Genomic DNA, 23,372 nt, shown 5'->3' with positions numbered 1-23,372 from the left:
AGCTTTATATATAAGCTATCCACAAATTCTACAAGACAACTTACCACTCTTCCACTACCAATTACTGCTCCTAAATCACTTCCACTACCTCCCCACTACTCCATATCTGTTACTTAACTGTTCCTAGAACATAACTGTAAATAACAACTAAATAAAAATATAACAAATGAAATAAAAAATAAATTCCTAATTCTAGGGGTTGTGACATTCCTCCTCTTAAAAGATTTCTTGTCCCCAAGATATCATGGTAACTAGCTACTCCTTCATCATCCAATCCTCACAACGTCTTTTTCTTATACCATCCCTTCATCTACTTCAATTTCTTCATAAATTATGTGCATATCGAAATAAAGGGGCTGACTTTCTTGAGTTTCCATTGTGGACAAGTCGATACACTCTAGGCAGAACTTCCAACTATCTTCTAGGGCAACAAATCTTGTTTCCCCAGGTTCCATTCCCTCATAGCTACAACAATGAGGAGTCCCATTGAATTCATGAAAAGGGCAATACTTTTGGACCCAAATAGGATGCTCTACATACTCAATTAACCCAGCCGCGTTTGTTATTAAGGAATGCTTGCAAACATCGCATTTTGGGTGATAGAGCTTCTTGTAGCAAGACTCATGATAAGGATCACTCCCAAGCATAGAAAACTCCTCATTGCAAATGTTGATTGCAAGCACATTTGAAACATTCTAGATGCCAAACTACACCCAAGCGATTCAAGCTTTCATAGCCCATCTCAATGTTGCAGCCCGAACATACCCTAAACCCTTGGATAGCTTTGGCCGGTTGTTCATCTTCTTCCCATGGACACTCATTGTCTTCCAGAATTTGTTCCTCCTCTAACAAAAAATCCTCCTACAAGTTGACTTGCGGTTCTAGGAATCAAATCATTTCCTAGCAGGAGTGGTTCTTCAACTGTCATAGGAACTAGTCTCTTTTGTTGAATAATCGGATCAAAACATTCCCTAGAGAGTAATTCAGTTGAAAGACTAACTTGATAACGTTTGGCCATCATGATCATGAGTTCGTCCAATTTCCTTCCAAATCTATTTGTAGAAGCTTCAAGCGTCTGGCAACCATTAGCTATGGAGAAAATCCAAAAAAGAAAAGCTAGATCTGAGGCTGAGAAACTGCTGCTATGATGCCAAATGTCAAGACCCTAGTCCTAACTAAGGTTTTCTTCGAAGATAGAATTGAAAGAGAGGGAGAAATAGAAAAATGAGGGAGAAACAAATAGACTTCAATAATCTTCTTGACAACTCATGCATAACGCCTCTGCAGTATGGGTTTAGCTTTATATATAGGCTATCCATAGATTCTACAAGACTGTTACCACTCTTCCACTACTAGTAACTACTTCTAAATCGCTTCCACTACCTCCCTACCACTCCATATCTATTACTTAACTGTTCTTAGAACATAACTGTAAATAACAACTAAATAAAGATATAACTGAAATGAAAAATAACTTCCTAATTTTAGGGGTCATGACAGTTTTCTATGCATATTCCAAAGTACTTACAGGGAGAAGCTGTTTTAACAACATCCTATTGATTAATAGGATGCCTACTCGGGTTTTAAAATATATCACACCTTTAGGGTGCCTCAAAAACACTTTTCCAGAACCTAGAATACAATCTGACTTGCCTTTAAAAGTTTTGGGCTGCACTGTATTTGTTCACATACCCAGCAAATTTAGATCTAAACTTGATCCTAGAGCTGAAAAATGTGTTTTCATAGGTTGTGTGCCAAACAAAAAGGGATACAAGTGTTATAACCCTCAAACTAGAAAAATCCATTTATGGATGTTTCTTTTTTTGAAAATCAACCTTACTTTAGTAAAAAATATCTGCAGGGGGAGAAAAAGAGAGAAGACAATTTTGGAACATTTTTGCTCCTCTACCTAATACAATTGTTTATGATTCCACTTACCCTATTTTTTCTCCTATTCTTTCCGAAACACAAACTCAAGAAAAACTGTTTTGCGATGTTGGAAATTCTAGTCAACCATTGCCAAGTATAGATGTGTTGGAAAAATCAGGAAGATGAAACCTTGAAGGCCTAAAATTAAGAGGTAGGGTTGTTAGGGCATTTCAAAGTTAAAAGGAGATAAGAGATAAAGGATAAGGCTTGGTTTGTGATCAGGTTATTGGGGAAAAAGTTTCAAGTTAAAAGAGATAAGAAATGAGAAAATAAAGCACCAAGAAAGGAGATTACACATAACTTAGATAATCCTATCAGAAAAATCAAGTTTAAAGTTTTTTTTTATTTCATTTATCATGTATTCCCGTACTTTAGGAAGAGATTAGATGTACTCATGTATAAATACCCTACTCGAGATCAAGGAATGGTAGAAAAACAGTCCTCATTTATTCAAGTTCCTCCCTACTCTTTCTAACCTCTCGGCTACAACATTTAAAGGGGTACCCGAATACATCTTTTCAAACCCAGTTTTTTTTTTTTTTTGTTCAAGATGCATCACAAATAGGGGGAGAAATACTACAAAATGATCAAAACAATCTGAATTCTGAGCATCTGGTTTATACTAGAAGAAGAACTCATGAAAAGGGTAAAGATCTTCCTATTACTCTAGCACAAAATCAATCAAAATCTCCAAGAGATGGTCCTTCAAATATTCTAGGTAATCCTATTCCTAGTTCATCTCCAATTCCAATTCCTTCTTCTATTGTGACTTCTAACGATGAGCCCTCAGATCTTAATGTTCCTATAGCTACCAGGAAAGGAATCTGAACATGTAACAACAATCCTATTGCCAAATATTTATCTTATCAGAGACTTTCTAATAACCATTGAGCATTTACCTCCAAATTTTTTCACGTGTTTGTTCCAAGAAACATTCAGGAAGCTCTAAATGATCCAAATTGGAAGTTATGGAAGAGATGAATGCTCTTAGGAAAAGTGGCACTTGGGAGGTAGTTGACTTGCCAAGGGCTAAGAAGACAATAGGGTGCAAATGGACATTTATGATAAAATGCTAGGTTGATGGTAGCATAGAAAGTTACAAGGCAAGGTTCGTGGTAAAAGGGTTTACACAGACCTACGGGATCAATTACCAAGAAACGTTCGCTCCAATAGCCAAAATAAACTCAATTTGGGTTTTTTATTATCTTTGGCTATAAATTTCAACTAGCCCTTACATCAATTGGATGTAAAAAATGCTTCCTAAATGAAGATTTGGGAGAGTTAAGTTTTTATGAGCCTACCACTTGGCTTTGAGGAAAGGTTTTGGTAAAGATAAAGTTTGTAGATTAAAGAAGTCTTTGTATGGCCTCAAACAATCCCCTAACGCGTGGTTTGAACACTTAGGGAACACAAGAAGTCATGGTTACTGTCAAAGCCAAACAGATCATACTGTGTTGTATAAACATTCAAGAGATGGAAAAATTGCTATCTTGATTGTTTATTTGGATGATATAATATTGACAGGTGATGATAATGCTAAACTAAAAAGATCGAAGAAGTAAACAAACACTTTAGTAAAGACAAGCTCGATAATGGACTGATTTGCATGCCATACATTCCAACTACTGATCATATTGCTGATATAATCACAAGGGACTACATAAGAAGCAATTTGACAGTTTGATTGGCAAGCTGGCAATGGAAAATATCTTCAAGCCAGCTTGAGGGGGAGTGTTGAAAAATGAAAGACTCGGCTTAGATATTGTCAAATTCTTAGAGATTTGCTAGCTGTTTCTTTCTGCAAAAATATAGTTATAGTCAACTTCTGTAAGTTAGGAAAGCTTGGCTGTAGGTTAGCTAGAGTATTTATTTAATTCCTATTTCTGTGCCTTGTATTTTCCTATAAAAAGGGAAACATATAAAGGATTTTAGTGTGTCAATACAAAAATTATTTTCTCTCTTTCTTCCTTCAATGCCTATCACTTGATTGAAGCTTCCTTGCCTAGAGGTAGATGAGATGCTTCCATGGAGCCTTATAGCACCCAAGCAGCTAAGCATGCAAGGCGAGTGCCTTTGACTACACTGCTTAAGAATACTATGGATTATGCATAAATTTTCACTCTATTTGGTGATTTCTCCCAGCATTTCATGAAAGACTGCTAGATGAGAGACAACTGAGAGGAGAGTAGTCCAGGCTCAGATAGGACTCTGTTAAGTACGCCAATGAATAGCTCAGTGGGACTGTGTAATTTATCATATTTTAACATTATCAGTGCTAAAGAAAGAGCTCAACTACAATAGGATATATCATTTTCGTTTTTTTTTTCTTTTTCTTTTGGTATCTCTAGCTAAGCAAGACAAAATCTCTAGAGCTCTATGGTATCAATTATTTTCACATGTGTGCAAGCATGCACACAAAATGCATCTTCTGCATTAACAACTGTGTTTCTAGAAGAGCAAGCAAATACATAATCACGTGAACAAGCCATATTTCTGATCAAGAAGAGATAGCGGGAGAAAAGTCATGGAGAAAGGAACTTCTGATATACCCTTGCACTCAATTGCCGTCGGTTATCCTGCTTGACCATCTCCATCAAGGCTGTCTCCAATTCCTCAGCTCTGGAAAAGAAAATTGACTGGTCAAAAACAAAATAATTACTTTCGGAACAATAAATGATAATCCTAATCATCTCTGGAAAGTAATAAATAAATTTACTCAGTGTTAGAAAATAAATTCAGGATGAAAATGACAGCAACTGCCATATATGATAAGTTTAAGTGGTTTCCAGTTAAAAGACTTTGCACCTGGGGCCTCATATCAGACAACTCTATTACTATGTAGCTTTTTCAATGATTGCTCCACGATGGGTGAAAGGCTCATTCTAATTTTAAATTCACAGGGAAATACCATTTTAAGCTAGGAGGTAAAGTATTTGTATCCATTATTAGCATATCCTAGTTTCATAGAATTGTCTTTGTCAGCAATTAGGTCCTAATCACGGGCAAGATCAGTGTTGATTGATTGATTATGAATGATTGATTGATTATGATTGTATATATTTCCTAAATTAGGATTGTATCTTCTAGATCTAGATTAGTATATATTTCCTTAATTTGTCGTATCCTAAAAGATGTATATTTCCTAATCTAGGTTTAGAAAGCTTTCCTAAGCTAGTCTTTGGCAACTTCCTAATCTTGTAAGGAAGTTTGTATAAATCATAATCCTCCCGTGGGAGATGAATAAGATTAAAGAGAAGCATCTTTACTATTTTTCTTGATATGGTATTAGAGCTCTAGGAACTCTTAACAGATTCCTTGGGACATTCGTAGCCTATCTCTTTCAATCTTCTCTCCGTTTGTTTTTTCCACTCAAACTTCGTTGACAATGTCTACCATTCAAGACCCTACACCCGATTCAGCAGATACTAGCCATACCTCAGAGATTCCAGTTGTTGGAACTCAAAATGGGTGGGGGATTGCAGAACCTTCAAGCAACTTACCATTTGAACGGTAAGAACTACCTGAAATGGTCACAATTGATCCGCACCTTCCTTAAAGGAAAGGGGAAGCTCAACCACTTGTTGGGAACTGGCCCAAAGGAGAATGAGCCAGCGTTGGAAGCATGGGATGAAGAAGACTCCTAGGTGATGTCCTGGCTCTGGAATTCCATAATTCCAGGGATCAACAACACTATCGTGTTCTTAACAACAACCAAGGATATCTGGGAGGCCATAAAATTAATCTATTCAAAGGTCAAGGATGCAGCTCAGATTTATGAGATACGGACAAGGGTGGCAGCAACCAAGCAAGGTACGAAGACCATCATAGAGTACGCAAATTTATTGCAAACTCTATGGCAAGAACTGGACCACTACCAGTGTTTAATGATAAAATGTAGTGAGGATGTTGCAATACATAAGAGATTTGTTGAAAAGGAACGAACATACGACTTCTTAGCCAACCTCAACATAGAATTGATGCGGTCAGAGTGCAAATTCTTGGCAAGGAGGACTTACCTTCCTCAAATGAGGTAATTTCTTTAATATGAGCAGAAGAAGGGAGAAGGAGTGTAATGTTGGAACCTATGGGGAAGAGTTCGAATAACAGCCAAAAGATGGCCATTTTTTCTTTCGGCCACTCCATTCTGTTGAGGAGTGTAGGGACAAGAGAATTCATGAATGACACCTTTTTGTTGAAAGAAAACAGATAGAGATAGGTTGAAAAAATCTTTAGTATTATTAGATCTAAACCTTTTTATTTCCACCCCAAATTGAGTTTTAATCATGTTGTAAAATATAGGGAAAACACGGCTTACTTCTGATTTTGTTTTTAGCAAATATAACCAAACCACCCTTGTACAATCATCCACGAATATAACAAACCATCTTGTCCCAGAAATATTGGGAACATTTGATGAACCCCAAATGTCACTATGAATTAAAGAGAAAGGAGAATCAATCCTTTTATTGGATAGAGGAAAAGACACTCTTTTATGTTTTGCAAGTTCACACATAGCACAACTAAAATGTTCAAAGTCAAGACCTTTGGCTAAATCAGGAAACATTAACTTGAGAGTGAGAAAAAAGAGGTGACCAAGTCTATAATGTTGTAACCACATCTTATCTTCGTTGGATTGAGCTAGGCATGACAGAAGGGAAGAGACTCCTTCTTGTCCTGTCCACTTGGTTTCAACATAATGTACCAAAACATTATTGGGGGGGAGAAGCTCTAACAACCACCTCTTTCATCAATAAACTTCCATAAAAAAACCCTAGAATCTCATAGTCCTATTCAATTATTGACTGGCCATTTTCCTAATTTTCATGTGGCTAGTAATTGGCAACCCAAGATATTTCGGTGCACAGCCTATGTTCATGTTTCTACTACCAATAAAGGGAAGCTAGATCCTCGTGCTTAAAGTGTGCGTTCATTGGATATTCTTCTACAGAAAAAGGTTATCGATGCTATCACCCTCCTTCGAAGAAATTTTTTGTATCTGCAAATGTGACCCTTGTTGAGAATGAAGTCCTACTTTAAATCCTCTAGTACTCAAGAACAAAATCTAACCTTGACCAATAGGGATTCTCCTTTAATTCTCCCTGACTATGATCTGTTACCTTCCTTGCACCCATCTTCTAATCTGAAGGATTCAATAAGTGTTACACCAGAGGAAGTTTCACCATCTACTCCTCGCCCATTACAGGTATATTCAAGGAGAGAGAAACCTAAATCTAATCCTATGCAAGCCCTAGCATCCATTGCAAGTCCTGCTAGTCCTAAAATCTCCCCAGATAGAAGTGACATTGACAATTCTGCCACCATTTTAGAGCCATCTCCAGGTATCTCCTCAATCGACCCTCTTGATAATAGCTTTGTAAAACCTATTGAATCCACACTCGAGACAGATACATATGACCTGGATTGGCCCATTGCACTTAGAAAAGGAACTAGAACCTATACCAAACATCCTTTACACCTATTTCTTACCTTTTCTAAGCTATCAACTACCCACATAGCCTTTCTTACCAACCTACATACTATTCCTATCCCAAAAAAATTTTCTAAAGCTATAGGGAATAAGAACTGGAAGGATGCCATGGATGTTGAGACGACGGCCCTAGAAAAAAACCAGACTTGGGATTTAGTGAAATTGCCTAAGGGAAAACATTCGGTGGGTTGTAAATGGGTCTATACTGTGAAATATAAGTTTAATGGGTCTCTAGATTGATACAAGGCGAGATTGGTTTCCAAGGGGTATACACACGTGTATGGGGTGGACTATTTGGACACATCTGCACCAGTGGCAAAGTTGAATACAGTTAAGGTTCTCCTTTCTTTGGCTACTAACCTAAATTGGCCACTGCATCAATTTGATGTCAAAAATGCTTTTTTGTATGGGAATCTAGAGAAGGAGGTACATATGGAAATGCCACCAGGTTATGGGACAACCACACTAGAACCAGTTGTATGCAAACTAAAAAAGGCCCTATATGGATTGAAACAGTCCCCACGGGCTTGGTTTGGAAGATTTACAAGTATAATGCTTAGCATGGGATATAGGCAAAGCCAAGGAGACCGTACACTTTTATTCAGCACTTGGCCACAGGGGGAGTGACAATGCTTATTATGTATGTGGATGGTATTGCTGTTACCGACAATAATGAGGAAGGTATGACCCAACTAAAGGAGTGTTTGGTGAAGGAATTCGAGATCAAAAATTTGGGGAGATTAAAATATTTTTTGGGAATAGAGGTGGCTCATTCAAAAGAAGGCATATTCATTTCCCAGCAAAAATATATAGTGGATCTCCTAAATGAAACTGGATTGCTAGGTTGCAAGGCAGTTGAAACCCCTATTGACTCGAATCGTAGGCTAAGAGAGGCTTTGGAGGAGAATATGGTTGACACAGGGGCTTATCAGAGGCTAATAGGGAAATTGATATATCTGGCCCATACTCTGCCAAATATAGCCTATGTTGTAGGGGTGATTAGTCAATTTATGCACAACCTAAAAGGAAGTCATCTCAGAGTTGTGTACAGAATACTTCACATTCAAAGGGAGCACCTGGGAGAGGCATTTTATTCAAGAAAAGAGAAGCCATGTGTCACGAACCTAGGGTTCGTGATGGGTTAGAAGAGGAATTGGGGAAGAACAAAGAAGAATTGAAGGGGGAGATTGAAGAGAATTAGGGAGAAAATTAAGAGGGATATTTGGATAGAAATGAGAGAGATGTAGAGAGAAATGAGGGAGAGAAGTAGAGAGAAAATGAGAGAGAATCAGATATTCATTTAATCAATTTCAGCATATCTTCTCTTGTAAGAGGCATTTATATAGGCTTCATCTAACAAAATAACAACATCCATGTGCTGTAACAGTATTGCAAAAATATCTCCTAACAACTTGCTAAGTCTATTACTATAATGCCCTTCTATGGAATCTTGGGTCATGACAATTCCCCCCTCCTTAAGAGAGTTCTTGTCCCCAAGAACTTGCCACAAGTAGCCATTACTCTTCATCCAACTCCAACCTTCTCTATGCAGATAATCCTCCTTTCTTTCTTTCTACTTCTAGGTCTCTTCTTCTTCATTCTTAGGTTTTCAAGATCAATTCCAAGTATGAATTGGCCCAGAATTTCAATAGGGAAAACTTCATAACCATCCAAAACAAGTAAGAAGGGTAGATCTTCATCCATTGTTGCTGTTACTATATCCCCATTCAACCCACAGCCATGTTTTGCTACAGAAATATCAACAGCAGCCTCAAAATGCAGCAATGGAGGTTTGTATTCTTTCCTTGAATACTCATACCAAGGCTGTTTGTGAGCATTAACATTAGGAGATGATGTAACTTCACTTCCAGCCAACGATTGCTCAATGATTGACACATGGCCAAGCGTCTTAGCACTAGTAAGAGTGCTTGAGAGGCAGCCAATTGATTGAGTGTCATCCTCCAATCCCTTTTCCTCACTTTTTTCTTCCTCCTCCTCTTCTTCCTCTTCCCCTTCTTCCTTAAAGTTGGATTGCTCTTGTTGCAGAATCCCAAAAACATCACCATCGAGAACTTCTTTTCCCTTTTGTCGGCTGCAATTCCCCTCTATTTGGACTTCTTTTTCAGCAATATCAGATGATCCCTCTGCATTGGCTGCCCTATCAATCTGTTCATGACAAGTTCCCTTCGAAGGATGTAATCCATCACCAATATCATCTCTGAAGTTGCCAACATCCTTCTTGATATTGCTGCCTAATTCAAAATACCCAAGCGCATACTCGGAAGTCAATGATGAATTAGTTTCCCACCTTCTTGTCTTCTCCTTCAGCCTCTCCATTTTAAGAAACTCCTCCTTATTAAAACTTCCATAATAGTTATCAAAGTATTCGGAGGGAAAACTGTAATGATACTCCTTAGTATCATTGCAACTTCTGGCGAAACATTCGACCGAATTCCTTGCACTTTTCATCAAACCCACTGCTGGTTCCTTGGTCCAATTGGCTGATCCCCTTCTTATGTTCCTTGTTGCTGCCAACTGAAAATGCACCCTTCTTTGGTTGCCACTGAAGCTCCATTTCAGCTGAAAATGAAGCATTCATCTGCTGCAATTGAGGCTCCATGTATGCACTGCTCCCCTTGGCTTTGTTTCCCTTTGCTCACAGCCTCAAGCACCAACAACCAATGAGCTGGATAAGCTGGAAGAGTCCACTTCCCACATGAAATCCACCGAATCCGCTGCGCCACTCTTATATGCAGCTGAGTTTCCAATTAAAGCTGACTAACGCGACGGATAAACAACCTCCAAAAATTCAATTGACTCCAAACCAGTGTTCTAAAAATCGGCCTAGGCGGCCGCCTAGGCGCTAGGCGGCCGTTGGCCGCCCCGAAATTGACCTAGTCGAGCCTCTTAGGCGCCGGCCCGAGTAATCGGCCGGCTTGGGTGCCTAGGCGGCCCAGGCGGCGCCTAGTCGGCCTGCACGCCTTGGCGCCCAACTCGTTGGCTCAGCCATTTTTTGGGTTTTTTTTGCTAAATCATTAAATCAAACCTCTCAACATCTCCCTATTTCTCTCTTCTCACCTGAACGCTGTCGCCGCCTCAACGCTGTCGCCTCAACACCGCCAAGCTTCATCGGCCCGCCAGTAGCTCACCGCTGTCGCTGCGTCCAGCTCGATCCTCGCCGCCAAACTTCATCGTCACTGCCTCTTATCTGTCGCGTCCTCGTCGTCCTCAGCGTCATCGTTGCCGCCCCCGTCCTCGCCGTCGAGCTCCATCTCCGCTACGGCAAGCTCCATCTGTCGTAACCTCTCTCTCTCTCTCTCCCGTCTCCCCGTCTCTTTGTGTGGTTATTGGGGCATTTGCTCCGTTTTTGTTTTTTGTTTTTATTTTATTTTATTTTTCTTTTCTATTTAATATTTATATATAATTATAGATTTATATTTAGTTTTATTATTAATTATATATATTCTATAATATTTCCAAAAAATCCACTTAGCTGTTTGCTTATAGTATTGATTGTATGACTAATTAAAATATTATTTATTAATTACAATAATTTATTTCTCATGCTTAATTCTATATATTATTGGTTTATGTTGCATTATTAATATTTTTCAACTTTGATTTAGTTAAAAATAACATCAAATTATATCACAAAGTTTAAAAAATAAAAAAAATAGCAATTTTCTTAAGCGCCGCCTAGGCGCTCTAGGCACTAGGCCCCAGCCTGGCGCCCGACTAGCGCCTAGCGCCTTTTAGAACACTGCTCCAAACTAGCTGCTATGCCTTTGCCTAACTAAATTAATCAACTCTACTGCTCTAAATCACTAAAAATCTCAACCGAATTCAACCTGCTGCTCCCAATTTCCGTATAATAATTACTGAAATTATTGGCCGAGGGTCATTCACCTGCTGCGCATTCCATGTTCGAACTAAGGGGGCTCACTTGCTTGGAGATTAACACCTTCGTCTCCTCAATCCAAATCGATCAGCTGAGCCCTAGCACTGTTCGCTATCTACTTGCAAGGAATCGCCTAACAGCAATCATCATCGGTAAGCAGAATCGAAAGTCCAGAACCGTTCGTCCGGACTGCTGGACTTGCCTCGAATCCTTCCTCTGGTGCTGCCTACTGACTGGTCGCGATTGTTAATGGCCATGACACCTTCCCCGTCTGCATCGCCAACTACAACGGAACTCTTATACCAGCCTTTTGTTCTGGTAGCGAGTCTCCTGGCCCTTCACGTTAACACCAGCGGACTCGCTATCAGCTCGGTACTTCTGCACCCGACGTCCAACACCACTGTCTCTACTCACGATTGCTACGGATTCACAATCGCCTCCCGCTGACTCCTTCTTCTCACTCAATCACCGACCACAGGCTGGAGGACCACCGCCCTCCTTGAGTTCGTCTTGATCGACAAGTCCTCGGGATCCAATTACGATCACGGTAGGCTTCGATCGCACTACTGAAATAGTTCGACTCCGTCGCCCCATCAATTCGGTGTTGTTTTTGGAATCGCCTTCTGCGACTGGTTCCTTTCTGCCACCGATTGTTGGTCAGCTTCGACACCTATAGTAGATTGGTGTCCGTCGCAGCTCTCCTTCAGATCCAAGTTGACACTCACCCCCTCACCTATCGGAATTGATTACGAGATTCAACCGGGAATCTACTGGTTGTTTCTTTGTCACGAATCAGCAGTTAATCGAAATAGTCAGAGTTGCACTGGAAGAAGAAACTGACGGCTAAGGAACTGCTCCAAGAGTCGCCTCAACCTCGTTTTCTCGTCTGCGCACTCTAATTATCGCCTAGACCTCCTTTCGCTGGAAATCACTTCCAATTTCGAGGATCCGATGCTTCGGACAGTAGCCGTCAATATCCGTCTAGCCTTAATCAGTAACGAAAATCGCTAAGGAACGATGCTCTGATACCATTTGTCACGAACCCAAGGTTCATGATGGGTTAGAAGAGGAATTGGGAAAGAACAAAAAAGAATTGAAAGGGGAGATTGAAGAGAATTAGGGAGAAAATTAAGAGGGATATTTGGACAGAAATGGGAGAAAGATGTAGAGAGAAATGAGGGAGAGAAGTAGAGAGAAAATGAGAGAGAATCAGATATTCATTTAATCAATTTCAGCATATCTTCTCCTCTTACAATGAGGCATTTATATAGGCTTCATCTAACAAAATAACATCCATGTGCTGTAACAGTATTGCAAAAATATCTCCTAACAACTTGCTAAGTCTATTACTATAATGCCCTTCTATGGAATATTGGGTCATGACACCATGACACTAGAGGCCTACACAAATGCTGACTGTGCCAGATCTGTTGTTAATAGAAGATCAACTTCTGGCTATTATACCATCTTGGGAGGCAATTTGGTAATATGGAGAAGCAAAAAACAAAACGCGCTAGGTCAAGTGTTGAGGTGGAATTTCGATCCATGGCTCTAGGTATGTGAATTATTGTGGCTAAAAATTTTACTAAATGATCTCAGGATTGAATGGACTACACCTATGAAGCTCTATTGTGATAACAAGTCGGCAATCAATATCGCTCATAATCCAATCCAACACGACCGAACAAAGTATGTTAAAGTGAACAGACACTTCATAAAGGAAAAATTGGATAGTGGACTAATATGCACACCCTATATTTCATCACATGATTAGTTAGCAGACATGCTAACCAAGGGCCTGCATGCAGCCGTGTTCAGAAGAATGATAAGCAAGATTGAGATGCATGATATTCACGCCCAATCTTAAGGGAGAGTGTCAGCAATTAGGTCCTAATCTCGAGCAAGATCAATGTTGATTGATTGATTATGAATGATTGATTGATTATGATTGTATATATTTCCTAAATTAGGATTGTATCTTCTAGATCTAGATTAGTATATATTTCCTTAATTTGTCGTATCCTAAAAGATGTATATTTCTAATCTAGGTTTAGAAAGCTTTCCTAAGCTAGTCTTTGGCAACTTCCTAATCTTGTAAGGAAGTCTATATAAATCATAATCCTCCCGTGGGAGATGAATAAGATTGAATAGAAGCATTTTTACTATATTTCTTGACAGTCTTCTCTAAGCTAGATACTTGTGACACTACATAAACTTCCACTACTATTTAATGGGCCACTCACACAATCTATGAGCTCTATATCCTAGCATCAAGTCTCATCCTACAAGCTATACATAATGTCTTTTCTGGCTAAGGAAACCAAGGACCAAACACACAATATGAAACCAAGGACACTCACAACTTTTTACATCAAAAGCTGTATGGTATGCCACCATAAATAACTAGAGACCCTAGGTCATTAGTCACATCTCTAGACATCGAATACAAGAAAAAGAAATGTTGCATAGAAAAAAGGTTGTATTCCTACTAATTATATGCAATGTTCTAAAACACGCTAGGCACTAATCGGGCGCTAGCCCAGGGCCTAGCGCTTAGGCGGGGCCTAGAAAATATGCTTGGGTAATTGTTGAGAATAACTTAAAACACATAACAGTGTATTACTTGTAGAAATTAGCTTAGAGAAGGGTTTATCAAAATTTTTATTTTATTTTTGAATAATGCTATTGGTACACCTTAGGCTACACAAAGGTGTACCAATGACAAAAATGTCCCTCATGAGGCGCATGAAGGCGAGGGGTATTTTGGTCATAATACCCCTGTGTGTAGCCCAAGATGTACAAAATGGATATACATCTAGCATGATTCTTTATTTTTTATTTTTTTTCATTCTTTTCTAAATACCACTCTTTCTCTCTCTCTCCCCCCCGGTACTCGAACGCCCCCATTTTCAACCTTCTCACTCTCTCTCTCTCTCAAACCTACATCCGCGGACCGTCGTCGCCCCCCCCACCCCCACAAAAAAAAAGCCGATCAGGCTGTCGTCACCCTCGCTAATGCTGCTCAGACCACCGTCACCCCCGCCAACACCACTCAAACTGCCATTGCCCCTACCCGATCAACAACAGAAACTTGCCACCGCGAGAGAGATATCAATGAGATGTTTGGCGGCAGTGGTGACAGTGACGAGAGAGAGAAATTGGGGCCAAGAGAAAATACCGAACACAAATCCAAACGCACAAATCAAAGCCAAAAGAAAAATCAAGGCCAAGATAAGTTTGTAAGTCTTCGAAAATCAAGCGACCCAAGCTACTAGGCGTCGATTGGGCTCAATTGATCAGGCCCGGCGCCTAGGGTGTCAATTTGCCTATATTTGTGGCAGCCAGGGGCCACCTAACGCCTCGACAGTGCGGCCACCTTTTAGAACACTGATTATATGTCTTCACCTTTCCTCAAATTTCCTCCATGCTAAAAGGTGATGGAAATGTTTCTGGTGTTCACTCCAGAAAAAGTCGCTTTTCCAGATGGAACAAAAAGGAAGATAAAAGGATATTGTTTTTGCAACACAGAATGACTAGTGATTGCAACTTGGACATTTCTGGGGGCTGAAGAGGCCAAAGAAAAAGTGAGGGAATTAGTTATTTTTCGTTGAAGCAAATCTTATCAAACCTCACGTTGATCACTAAGGTGTTAGCTTCCCAAAAATAATTCCAAATAGTTGGATTAGAGAAAATAAATTAATAAAATAGATATAGCACTTCCCTTGAGATATTTAGCACTTGCTTGATGAAGTGCCTAGAAAGATTTTTGTTCCCTGAGTTGGGAAACCTAAAACAGAAAAAATACAAAACAAGGTTGTAGATATTATTTCTTTGCTTTTGTTACAGACTGTTTTCAAGAATTCCCTTTTAACAGATAATCTAGGTAAGGAAGCCTCTATGAGACTATCCTTGTAAGAAGGATGGGGAATTGGTTGATCATTGACTACTTCATTGTTTTGTGGCTCATCACATTTGGAATCTATGTTTAAGTAATGTCAGATTCAATGCTGGATCTTTTGGGTTCTTAAAAGTTGGGCTTGTCCTAGTAGAGTTATGATGTGTTGATTTCTTATGCCTTTTTATCCCTTGGCACATCTTGTTAGACAGAAAATGGAGAGCTTTTGAAGATCTACAAAGCTCTCCTTTACATTTATTTTCTTCTCTAGGTTGGATAGGTTTTATGGTGCTCAGTGGAGTCCTTTGTTTACTTTTTCTTTCATTGGCCAAGTAAAGGAGGATGGAGACACAAATGTCTGTGTCCAACAAACCAACACAACCACTCCCCACCCCACTACCAACACCAAAAAAAAAAAAAAAAAAGATAGTGGGGAAAAAACAAAATGACGACAAAAGAAAAAAGCATATCAGAAAAGAAGTAAATGAAAAGAAGCAATTTGTGTTATATTTTCTAGTATACAAGTTAGGTGATGGCACAACACAGTCAATATAATAACCTGAGAACTGCAGATCGCTTTTCATCTAGCAACTTGCACAATTCGACCTTCAACCACATCACCTGACATAATTTATCCACAACAAATTAGAAAGCAAGATAAATATTGATTGCAAATTTAAGCCATTAAATTAGCTGCAATTATACATTTAACATGGCAGGATAATTTAATTCCATGGTAAAATGCTAAACTTGAAGAGACTTTATGGAATATGATATCAAATGTCTTTGCTCTTATTAAATGTATTTAACAAGAGGCAGTTTTTAACCTCATAACTTTTAGTGTATAATACATCAATTAAACATTAAGAAGCATGGATAGGACAGACAGTCCAACACGACAATTAGGAGACAGCATGATAATTAGGAGACAGCATGATAAGGACATCATCAATAATAAATTGTATATCTCCTATAAATACATAAGCATAACTCACATATTACATCACAAAAAAAAAAAAAAGAGGCATCATAAAAATCCTTGTTTTATAAAACTTCTTAAAATTTTATAGTTGTAAAAAGCAAGGATTTTAAAAATATAAATCTATATAGTTTTTATTTTATTTCTGATTTTGATTTTTTTTTTTTCACTTATAACCTGGTTTTGTTAAGAAAAAGCAAGATCCCCCGAGAGACAGGAGTGTCTCCCAAGTGTCTGCTGGTAAAAAATAAAAATTAAATTATAGGGCACAAGTGCTTGACATGCATTGCGGAGTATTGAGTGAGTGTCACTGTGCAACAGAGAAATCCAACATGATACAGTATCTTCATAGAATTAATGTATGCTTCTTATGTCAAACATTTTAGCTATCGGAGGCCTAGTTCTGCACCAAAGATACGAGGCAAATCATTGGCTTCTATCAGGACCTTCCATGCTATGTACAGTACCAATTTACAACCATGCAATCCTATATGTCAGTTGTGAATACAGTGACTGTCCAAGGGCACGCACTTAATATCTATATATTCATAAAGTACAACAGCAGCGAAGCAGAACTTCAAACATCTGAAAAAGGTCTTCATGCTTAACTTCATAACTTTCTGCTTGCCAAGGCAAAGAAAAAGCTTCAGGAAAAGGATATTGCATTAAGTTACCTGTTCTTGAAGATCTGGAACAGAACCTATCTCTGCATCTCCTGTCAGGGCCATAAGGTATCCATCCACATTAGCGCTCCCAGACCCTACATGAAATGCATCACCATTTGTCTGTGTATCAACTAATTGATCTGATTTATTGGTTTCTGCTATCACTGATCCAGGATCATGCTTGAAATTATATAACTTAGATGCCAAACCCTGGGAATCCCTCCAAACTCGAAGTCCCTTTGATCTTTCCTCAACTGCAGCTATTACAGATAACCGATGTTTATTTCTCATTTCCTGCAACCTAGTTTCATTTACATTTGGGTACCCCATGCAAGCTGTCAACACAAGTTGACTGCTATCAAATGTTGAGCCAGCCAATGATTGCAGCAAAGTAACTGCATCGCCAGCATCTTTGGTAGTCACTAATGCAGGTCCTGCATAATACTGAAGAAAATTAAGTTGCATTCCACAAGTTGGCCAATGTGGTGGCAAATTGAAAATTATACACCCTACTTGTAATAGATCCACTAGATAAAAACTTTTACCATAGAACTCCATCAAGGCAAGTGCTGTTCTAAATAACATCACGCGATTTCCTTCAAAGAGAAGCACATCCCATACTCTAAGAACTGAAGTCACGAAAAACATATCAGATAGCAGGCCAACTTATGTCTACGAGGTAAATAAATACCAACCATGAGAATATGAAGATGATCCAGACAGCCAACTATTGGAAAACCATGCAGAAAATTTTCCTGGTACTGTCAATGGTCAGATTAAATGAAGAATGGTATCCATAGGCAGATGGTAATTCAAGACATGGAGGTATATTACATTCATTGGAATGAACTACTGGTGGCGGGCTTAGAAAGGGAAGAAAGCACTTTGAAGGGGAATTTGATGATGAGACAGGTTTAAAAATGGATTGCGAAACACTTTATCTCTCCACATTTCCTAGGATCCATGTTAAGTGTTTTGAGCATAAATCAATGCTGAAGAAAGCAATGGAAGCAAAGAGTAGGCATGTGATGGGTGCAAAGTCCACTAGGAGGGTTGGAGATACTAGTTTAGGGGAGGACAGGTATGGGAGATAGATGCAAGACTGGCTGTTATCACTTTTATTTTTTAAATTTTATTTTTCTCTTCTCTCTATTTCTTCATTGTATTCTATTGTTAACCCTTGAACCTTTTATTTGTATGTTCCTTAGAATATATATATGCATATGTGTATCTATATATGCATGCTGAGTCATGGAACCTGACCACTTTCCCATGGAAGCATATTCATAAAAATTGATAGGAACCAGGGCCCAGTAACCCATGCCACCTGCACTCCAAGGTAATCCAGGTGATTCACTGCAAAGACCAAGTTAGGAATAATACTAAGAAACCAGAGAACACATCTATGACAAGAAAAAAGTTGGCAAACGAAATTCAAGAACAAAAAATAACATGGTACAAACCCAGTTTAGGAAATCTCTCACGCACCAACTCCTCAAAAACAAGTTGGTCAACCTGATAGAACAAAAACTAAAGTAAATCTTAACTGTCTTGCAATGCACATCTTTAGAGGCTACAAGACTTAATTGACTCTGCTCTTACTTCCAATTTAGAAAGAAGGAACAAATAGACAAAAGTAAAGAAAAGAAAACCTATATTCTGAAATACAATGACAGGAAAAACCAAAGGAATACCTGAGACTCGATCATTTCCTCCGAGTAATAGCCATCAAAGTAGTCATCAAGAATACCCATTAGGGTCCTGCATATGTTACCAAAAATTCAGTTAGTTATGCACCTTCATGCTTTGATTTCATCATCGGTGGCCCGACATACACAGTGTCAATTGACTTCTAAAAGTCACATAGACAATACAAATCTATGCAAAAGAACAATGTGGCAATTTTACACCAGATGCCCTTCCTGACGAAACCCTCTAGTGAGCGAGAGGTTAATGATGAGATAAAATTCCAATATCATCTTCATATCAAAAATTTTCATGAGACGTAGAGAATGAACATAATTGATGATAATTAATATTCTTAGATATAAGAGAAAAAAATTGTATCAGTGCTGAAAGGAAAAATTATAAGTATACAAACCCACCAAAAGGCATTTTCCTCAGGCATCAGAAGCAGTAGCAAGCCCGCAAAGAAATTCATGGCCTATGCAGTTTGAATCAAATAAAACACAAACTAGAAATCAGTGCCACAATAATACAATTAATTTTCAGTTAGTGGTTAATGTTACACATGATGCACATTTAATGGGAAATAAAATGACAGCCAAAATAAAAACTCTTGCAAGTAGAAGCAGGTAGTACTAATAGCTGTAAGAAATAAGAGCATTCCATCAACTGTTCGATTTGCATATAGTCAATTACAACACAGTATGACGTCCATAATTTAATTATTCTTTGCATATAGCTAAAATTTAGGAGGAATGAGCGCCAAGTGATTGAGCAAACATTTCAAATGCACCCAAGTAGAAATGAGTCAACATCAAGAAGCAAAACTAAAAAAATGATGGTCACTTTTGTGAGTGCTAATAGAAATGAGTCAACATCAAATTAATGTTCTTTGATATAAGAGAAATAGATAGATAATAATAATAATAAGACTTTCAAATTCTGAATGCAAAATTAACAATGGTCACTTTTGTGAGTGCTCAATGTAGCACTTCATAAAATTAAAAGTAAGGAAGAAAAAAATTACCCCAGAAAATACACTATTGAGAGATTGAAGTTACTTGAGTTGCATAAAGTTTAACATAGCCATTCTCGCTCTCATCCAATACAGTTAATAGGATTCATTAACGATCAACTCACAAAAGGATAAGCATGTGAACTCTTCAAAACCCAGGTACCTGACAGTACCCAACAGAGGGATTATGTCGAGCATATGCTGTTAGCAAACGCCTCAAAGCATTTCTACCATCCTCATCCAGAGCAGGATGACCAGGAAAAGTTCGAGGTAAATCCTGCAAGGAAGAAATAGTGATGAGTTGAGAAACTTAGGTAGGATATGGGATGAATACAAAGCTAGCATGTCCAAAGACTCCAAACTGACAAAACTAATGCAATACAAAGCTTGTGCATGCAGTAACCTTTTCAATCTGTCCTTTCCATTTCTCAGGTACACACACAGAGGCCATATGTGACCCCTTGATATTGTTGTTTGAATGCAAACCTTGTTCTTCACAAGAATTAGTTTCTGCACTGAGCAATTCTTGATAATACTTCGCCACATGACGAGCCCGCACTCCCACAAAGGCTTGCCAAAGCTGCAATCAAAAGTACATCAGATATGAAGTTTACACATTGACCAAAGAGTTCAATAAAAATCAAAGAATCCAAGAGTGGGATGAACCTCTCCTCTCAGAGCCATGGGCACTCCCCCACGAACAAGACATTCCAACTCTTCTTTCCACGGAAATAAACTTTCCGAAGGAGCAACATCAGCAGCAGCTGTCGGTGTAGAGGCACTTGCACTATCACTAGAAAGGACATCTTGAGTTAGATCTGATCTCTCCACATCATAAAACTCCTCTTCAGAGTCCTCTTCTAGTGCTCCTTTCACAGATTTAACCTCTTCAACAGGAGGAAGTGGCTTTCCTAGGCGAGTGTCTTGCTCAGTTTCTGATGAGCTGCTCTTCCTCTTCACACGGATACTCATCATATCCTCAATAGCATGAAGGGATGGTCTAATCTTGGTCCAAATTTGCACCCTATGAGTTTTCGTCTCCATTTCCACTGGAACACCCTCCTCCTTGATATCGTCAACTGAAGCATCAGAACCCTGCTTCTCACCAATTAAGTTATCTTCTTCCGTGCTTTTCTCTGAAGAAACATTTTCTTCCTGCTTAGCATCTTCAACATGTGTTGCCTTCTCATCTTCTTCTGAAGACAACCCATTTATAGGCAATTGTGCAGACTCTGTTTGCAGTTCAAGGAAATTTGTCCACCTTTCTGATCTTTCCTCCTCTTCCTCCTATAGTAGTGATTTTATAACACAGAATAAGAAGGTTACATATCATCTTTGGAATTATTGTCTTACCAGAGCTCCATTTAGATGCTGAGAAAATACAAGGAAAGGGGTAGATAAAGACGTTCTCAGTCTACTCTTCTTGAATATTGCTAGTCTTATTCATGTTTGTAGTGCTGGCAAAGCACAAAAAACTTGAATTATTACAGATTAAGCTGTTTTTTTCATTTTTTATTGGCCTCAGATTTTCTCAGCAACAAAAAAGTGTTTCCATGAAAAATAATAACAATAAGGTGGCAAAATTTCAAAAGAAAAAAATGAAAAGAAAACCTTATATATATTAGCATACTCCCGATATCTTTGTACATGCTGAGGTCTCACAGCAAACCCATAAGCATCCCTGCAGACACTAACTTCAAATTAGTTACCAGATTCAATGACGAATTTCATTCAAATCATTCCATTGTAAATTCACGAGCAAGTCTTTGATGATCATATAGCAAATTAACAGAACTCGGGATTAAGTCAAATCAATAGAAGAAACCTTAATTCATGAATTAAGAACAAAACACGCTCAACAGAGAATCCAACTCAATTTACATGCCATCAGCGTCAAAATATCAACAACTCTGATTGGACTAACAACGCACTCCAGACAGACCCTTAATACTAGTGTCCCTTGTGCTCGGCATTGTACTGAAATTACTAAGGCGGTAAAACCCAACCACATTTCCGACCCGAAAGCAACCCGAACCGCCGGCAATAACATACATAAACCCTACTTATTAATGAGTCTAGGTGCCGACATAAACCCTAGATATACAAAATTTGAGAAAAAATTACGACAAACCCAAAAATACTGGACTATTTTACCTCTAATCAACTTCCAAAGATTTCCGATACAGAGAGGGTAACAACATACCGCACAGAACCTCAATTCTACCAACTATCTCTCACACACTAAAGCACAATTGACCTCAACTCACTACACAAAGACTACTTCCACCACCAAGATCGAGCCAAATTAAAATCAAACTCGATCTAGCGGTTTGAGAAAATTCCAAGATTGTCAAGAAAATCGAGCTATTCAGTCAAAGAAGGGTCCACAATGCTGACTGATCCACATGACTGGGGGAGTGAGTAAGTTACCTCTTATGTTCGAAAGAGATTAGTGGGGGGCTGAGAACGGCGGTTGCTGAAGCAGATGGCGATTTGAACTTCATTCTCGCACTTCGGATTTCTCGGTGGTTGGATTGAGATCGTCGGAGGAGGATGAGATTGGTCAAAGATGGATGGAAATGGATCGATCTTTTCAAAGTGCACTCCGCAACGCAATTCCAGCGAGGGAGAGGAAAAGGGAGAGAGAGATGTGCGTGAATGTCACATGAGATATTGCGAGTTTAGCGTCACACTTGTACATGTGATGATTTCTTAGCACAGAGTTCGAGCATTGGAGAGAGAGAGAGAGAGAGATCTGTCAGAGAGCGGCGTGGAAAATGTTCGGATGCGGTGAGAGCAGGGGAGAAAGGGTAGGGATCCGTTTTGGATGTTCTTTCCCCTAACGTGGGTCCCACAGAACCTCGCAGCAGCTCAGGAATTCTTTCGGCACCCTCGCTCACTCGGTCACTGTCACATGCTTTCACCCTTGTACGACCTGACCTTACCTTACCATTAAGCTCTCCCACCCCCCACTTTCTTAAATTGTTCGATAATGCTATTTATATTCAATATTCAATGCTTTAATATTTATAAATTTATTAATTATTTTTCAAAAATAGTTCATAATTTTATAAACAAGTGTTATTAATTTCTTGATAAAAAAATTTATAATTTTATCAATGTCAAAATAGAATCTCAAAATATAAATAATTTTATTAAAAGCTTTATAGATAAATTACAAATACATACATATATAGATACATACATATTTTTTCCCTATGTTTGAATGAAGTTATTTACACATACTAGGAATTTAAAACTTTAAATTAAATATTCGAGTATAATCTTGTGTTATCTTATAGGCAAAATCTCATTAAAAATCTAAAAACTCAAAATAACTTTTTGGGGTAAAAGATGTAAATTTTCATACACAGGGATCTCACACAAACGCACAAACTAGATAACTCTTAAATTCAAAAATTTCTCTGAATATTTTAAGAAAAAAATAAGCAATTATCCATAAAGAATTTTAATTATAAAAAGATTTCGAAATATTAAGATAAACAATTATTCATAAGAAATTATATTTCCAAAATAGGCAACATAAATGTTATCTAGATATGAAAAATCATAACAACATATATACGTTATTCATAACAATTTTAACAATTTTAAAACAACAAATATACGTTATTCATAGAACATAGATATACATTATTCATAACAATTTTAATTATAACAACATATGAAAAATCAAAATAATCATTATTTATAATAATTCTAATCCTGAATTAATTAAGATTACTCAATATCCCTCTATAAATAAGCACGTAATCATTCCTGAAAATGTACGTCTCTGATACCGATTCAATATAAT

The 23,372-nt window shown here is 38.3% G+C and overlaps 1 protein-coding gene across 6 annotated transcripts in view; it reads right to left on the bottom strand.

Annotated features, from left to right (window-relative positions):
* Positions 1-22,355, bottom strand: part of LOC127809611 (uncharacterized) — a 57,594-nt gene extending 35,239 nt beyond the window's left edge. For 3 of the 6 annotated variants that reach the window (XM_052348543.1, XM_052348542.1, XM_052348544.1), the window contains exons 1-13: positions 21,986-22,353; positions 21,167-21,236; positions 20,222-20,842; positions 19,959-20,135; positions 19,719-19,832; positions 18,960-19,018; positions 18,549-18,615; positions 18,318-18,369; positions 18,118-18,210; positions 17,400-17,483; positions 16,864-17,288; positions 15,770-15,831; positions 4,479-4,548 (exon numbers count right to left, since the gene is read on the bottom strand). In XM_052348543.1, coding sequence (XP_052204503.1) covers positions 4,479-4,548; positions 15,770-15,831; positions 16,864-17,288; positions 17,400-17,483; positions 18,118-18,210; positions 18,318-18,369; positions 18,549-18,615; positions 18,960-19,018; positions 19,719-19,832; positions 19,959-20,135; positions 20,222-20,842; positions 21,167-21,236; positions 21,986-22,059 — 1,968 coding nt within the window. In that variant the 5' untranslated portion in view covers positions 22,060-22,353. Of the gene's footprint in view, positions 1-4,478; positions 4,549-15,769; positions 15,832-16,863; positions 17,289-17,399; positions 17,484-18,117; positions 18,211-18,317; positions 18,370-18,548; positions 18,616-18,959; positions 19,019-19,718; positions 19,833-19,958; positions 20,136-20,221; positions 20,843-21,166; positions 21,237-21,985 lie in introns of all 6 variants that reach the window. The other 3 variants (XM_052348546.1, XM_052348540.1, XM_052348541.1) reach the window with 3 other exon arrangements.
* Between the last annotated feature and the right edge of the window lie 1,017 nt (positions 22,356-23,372).

The sequence above is a fragment of the Diospyros lotus genome, chromosome 9 (genome assembly GCF_014633365.1).
Source record: "Diospyros lotus cultivar Yz01 chromosome 9, ASM1463336v1, whole genome shotgun sequence".
NCBI lineage: Eukaryota > Viridiplantae > Streptophyta > Magnoliopsida > Ericales > Ebenaceae > Diospyros > Diospyros lotus.
Note: the sequence above shows the minus strand (reverse complement) of the source record. Positions and strands in the feature narration are given on the sequence as shown.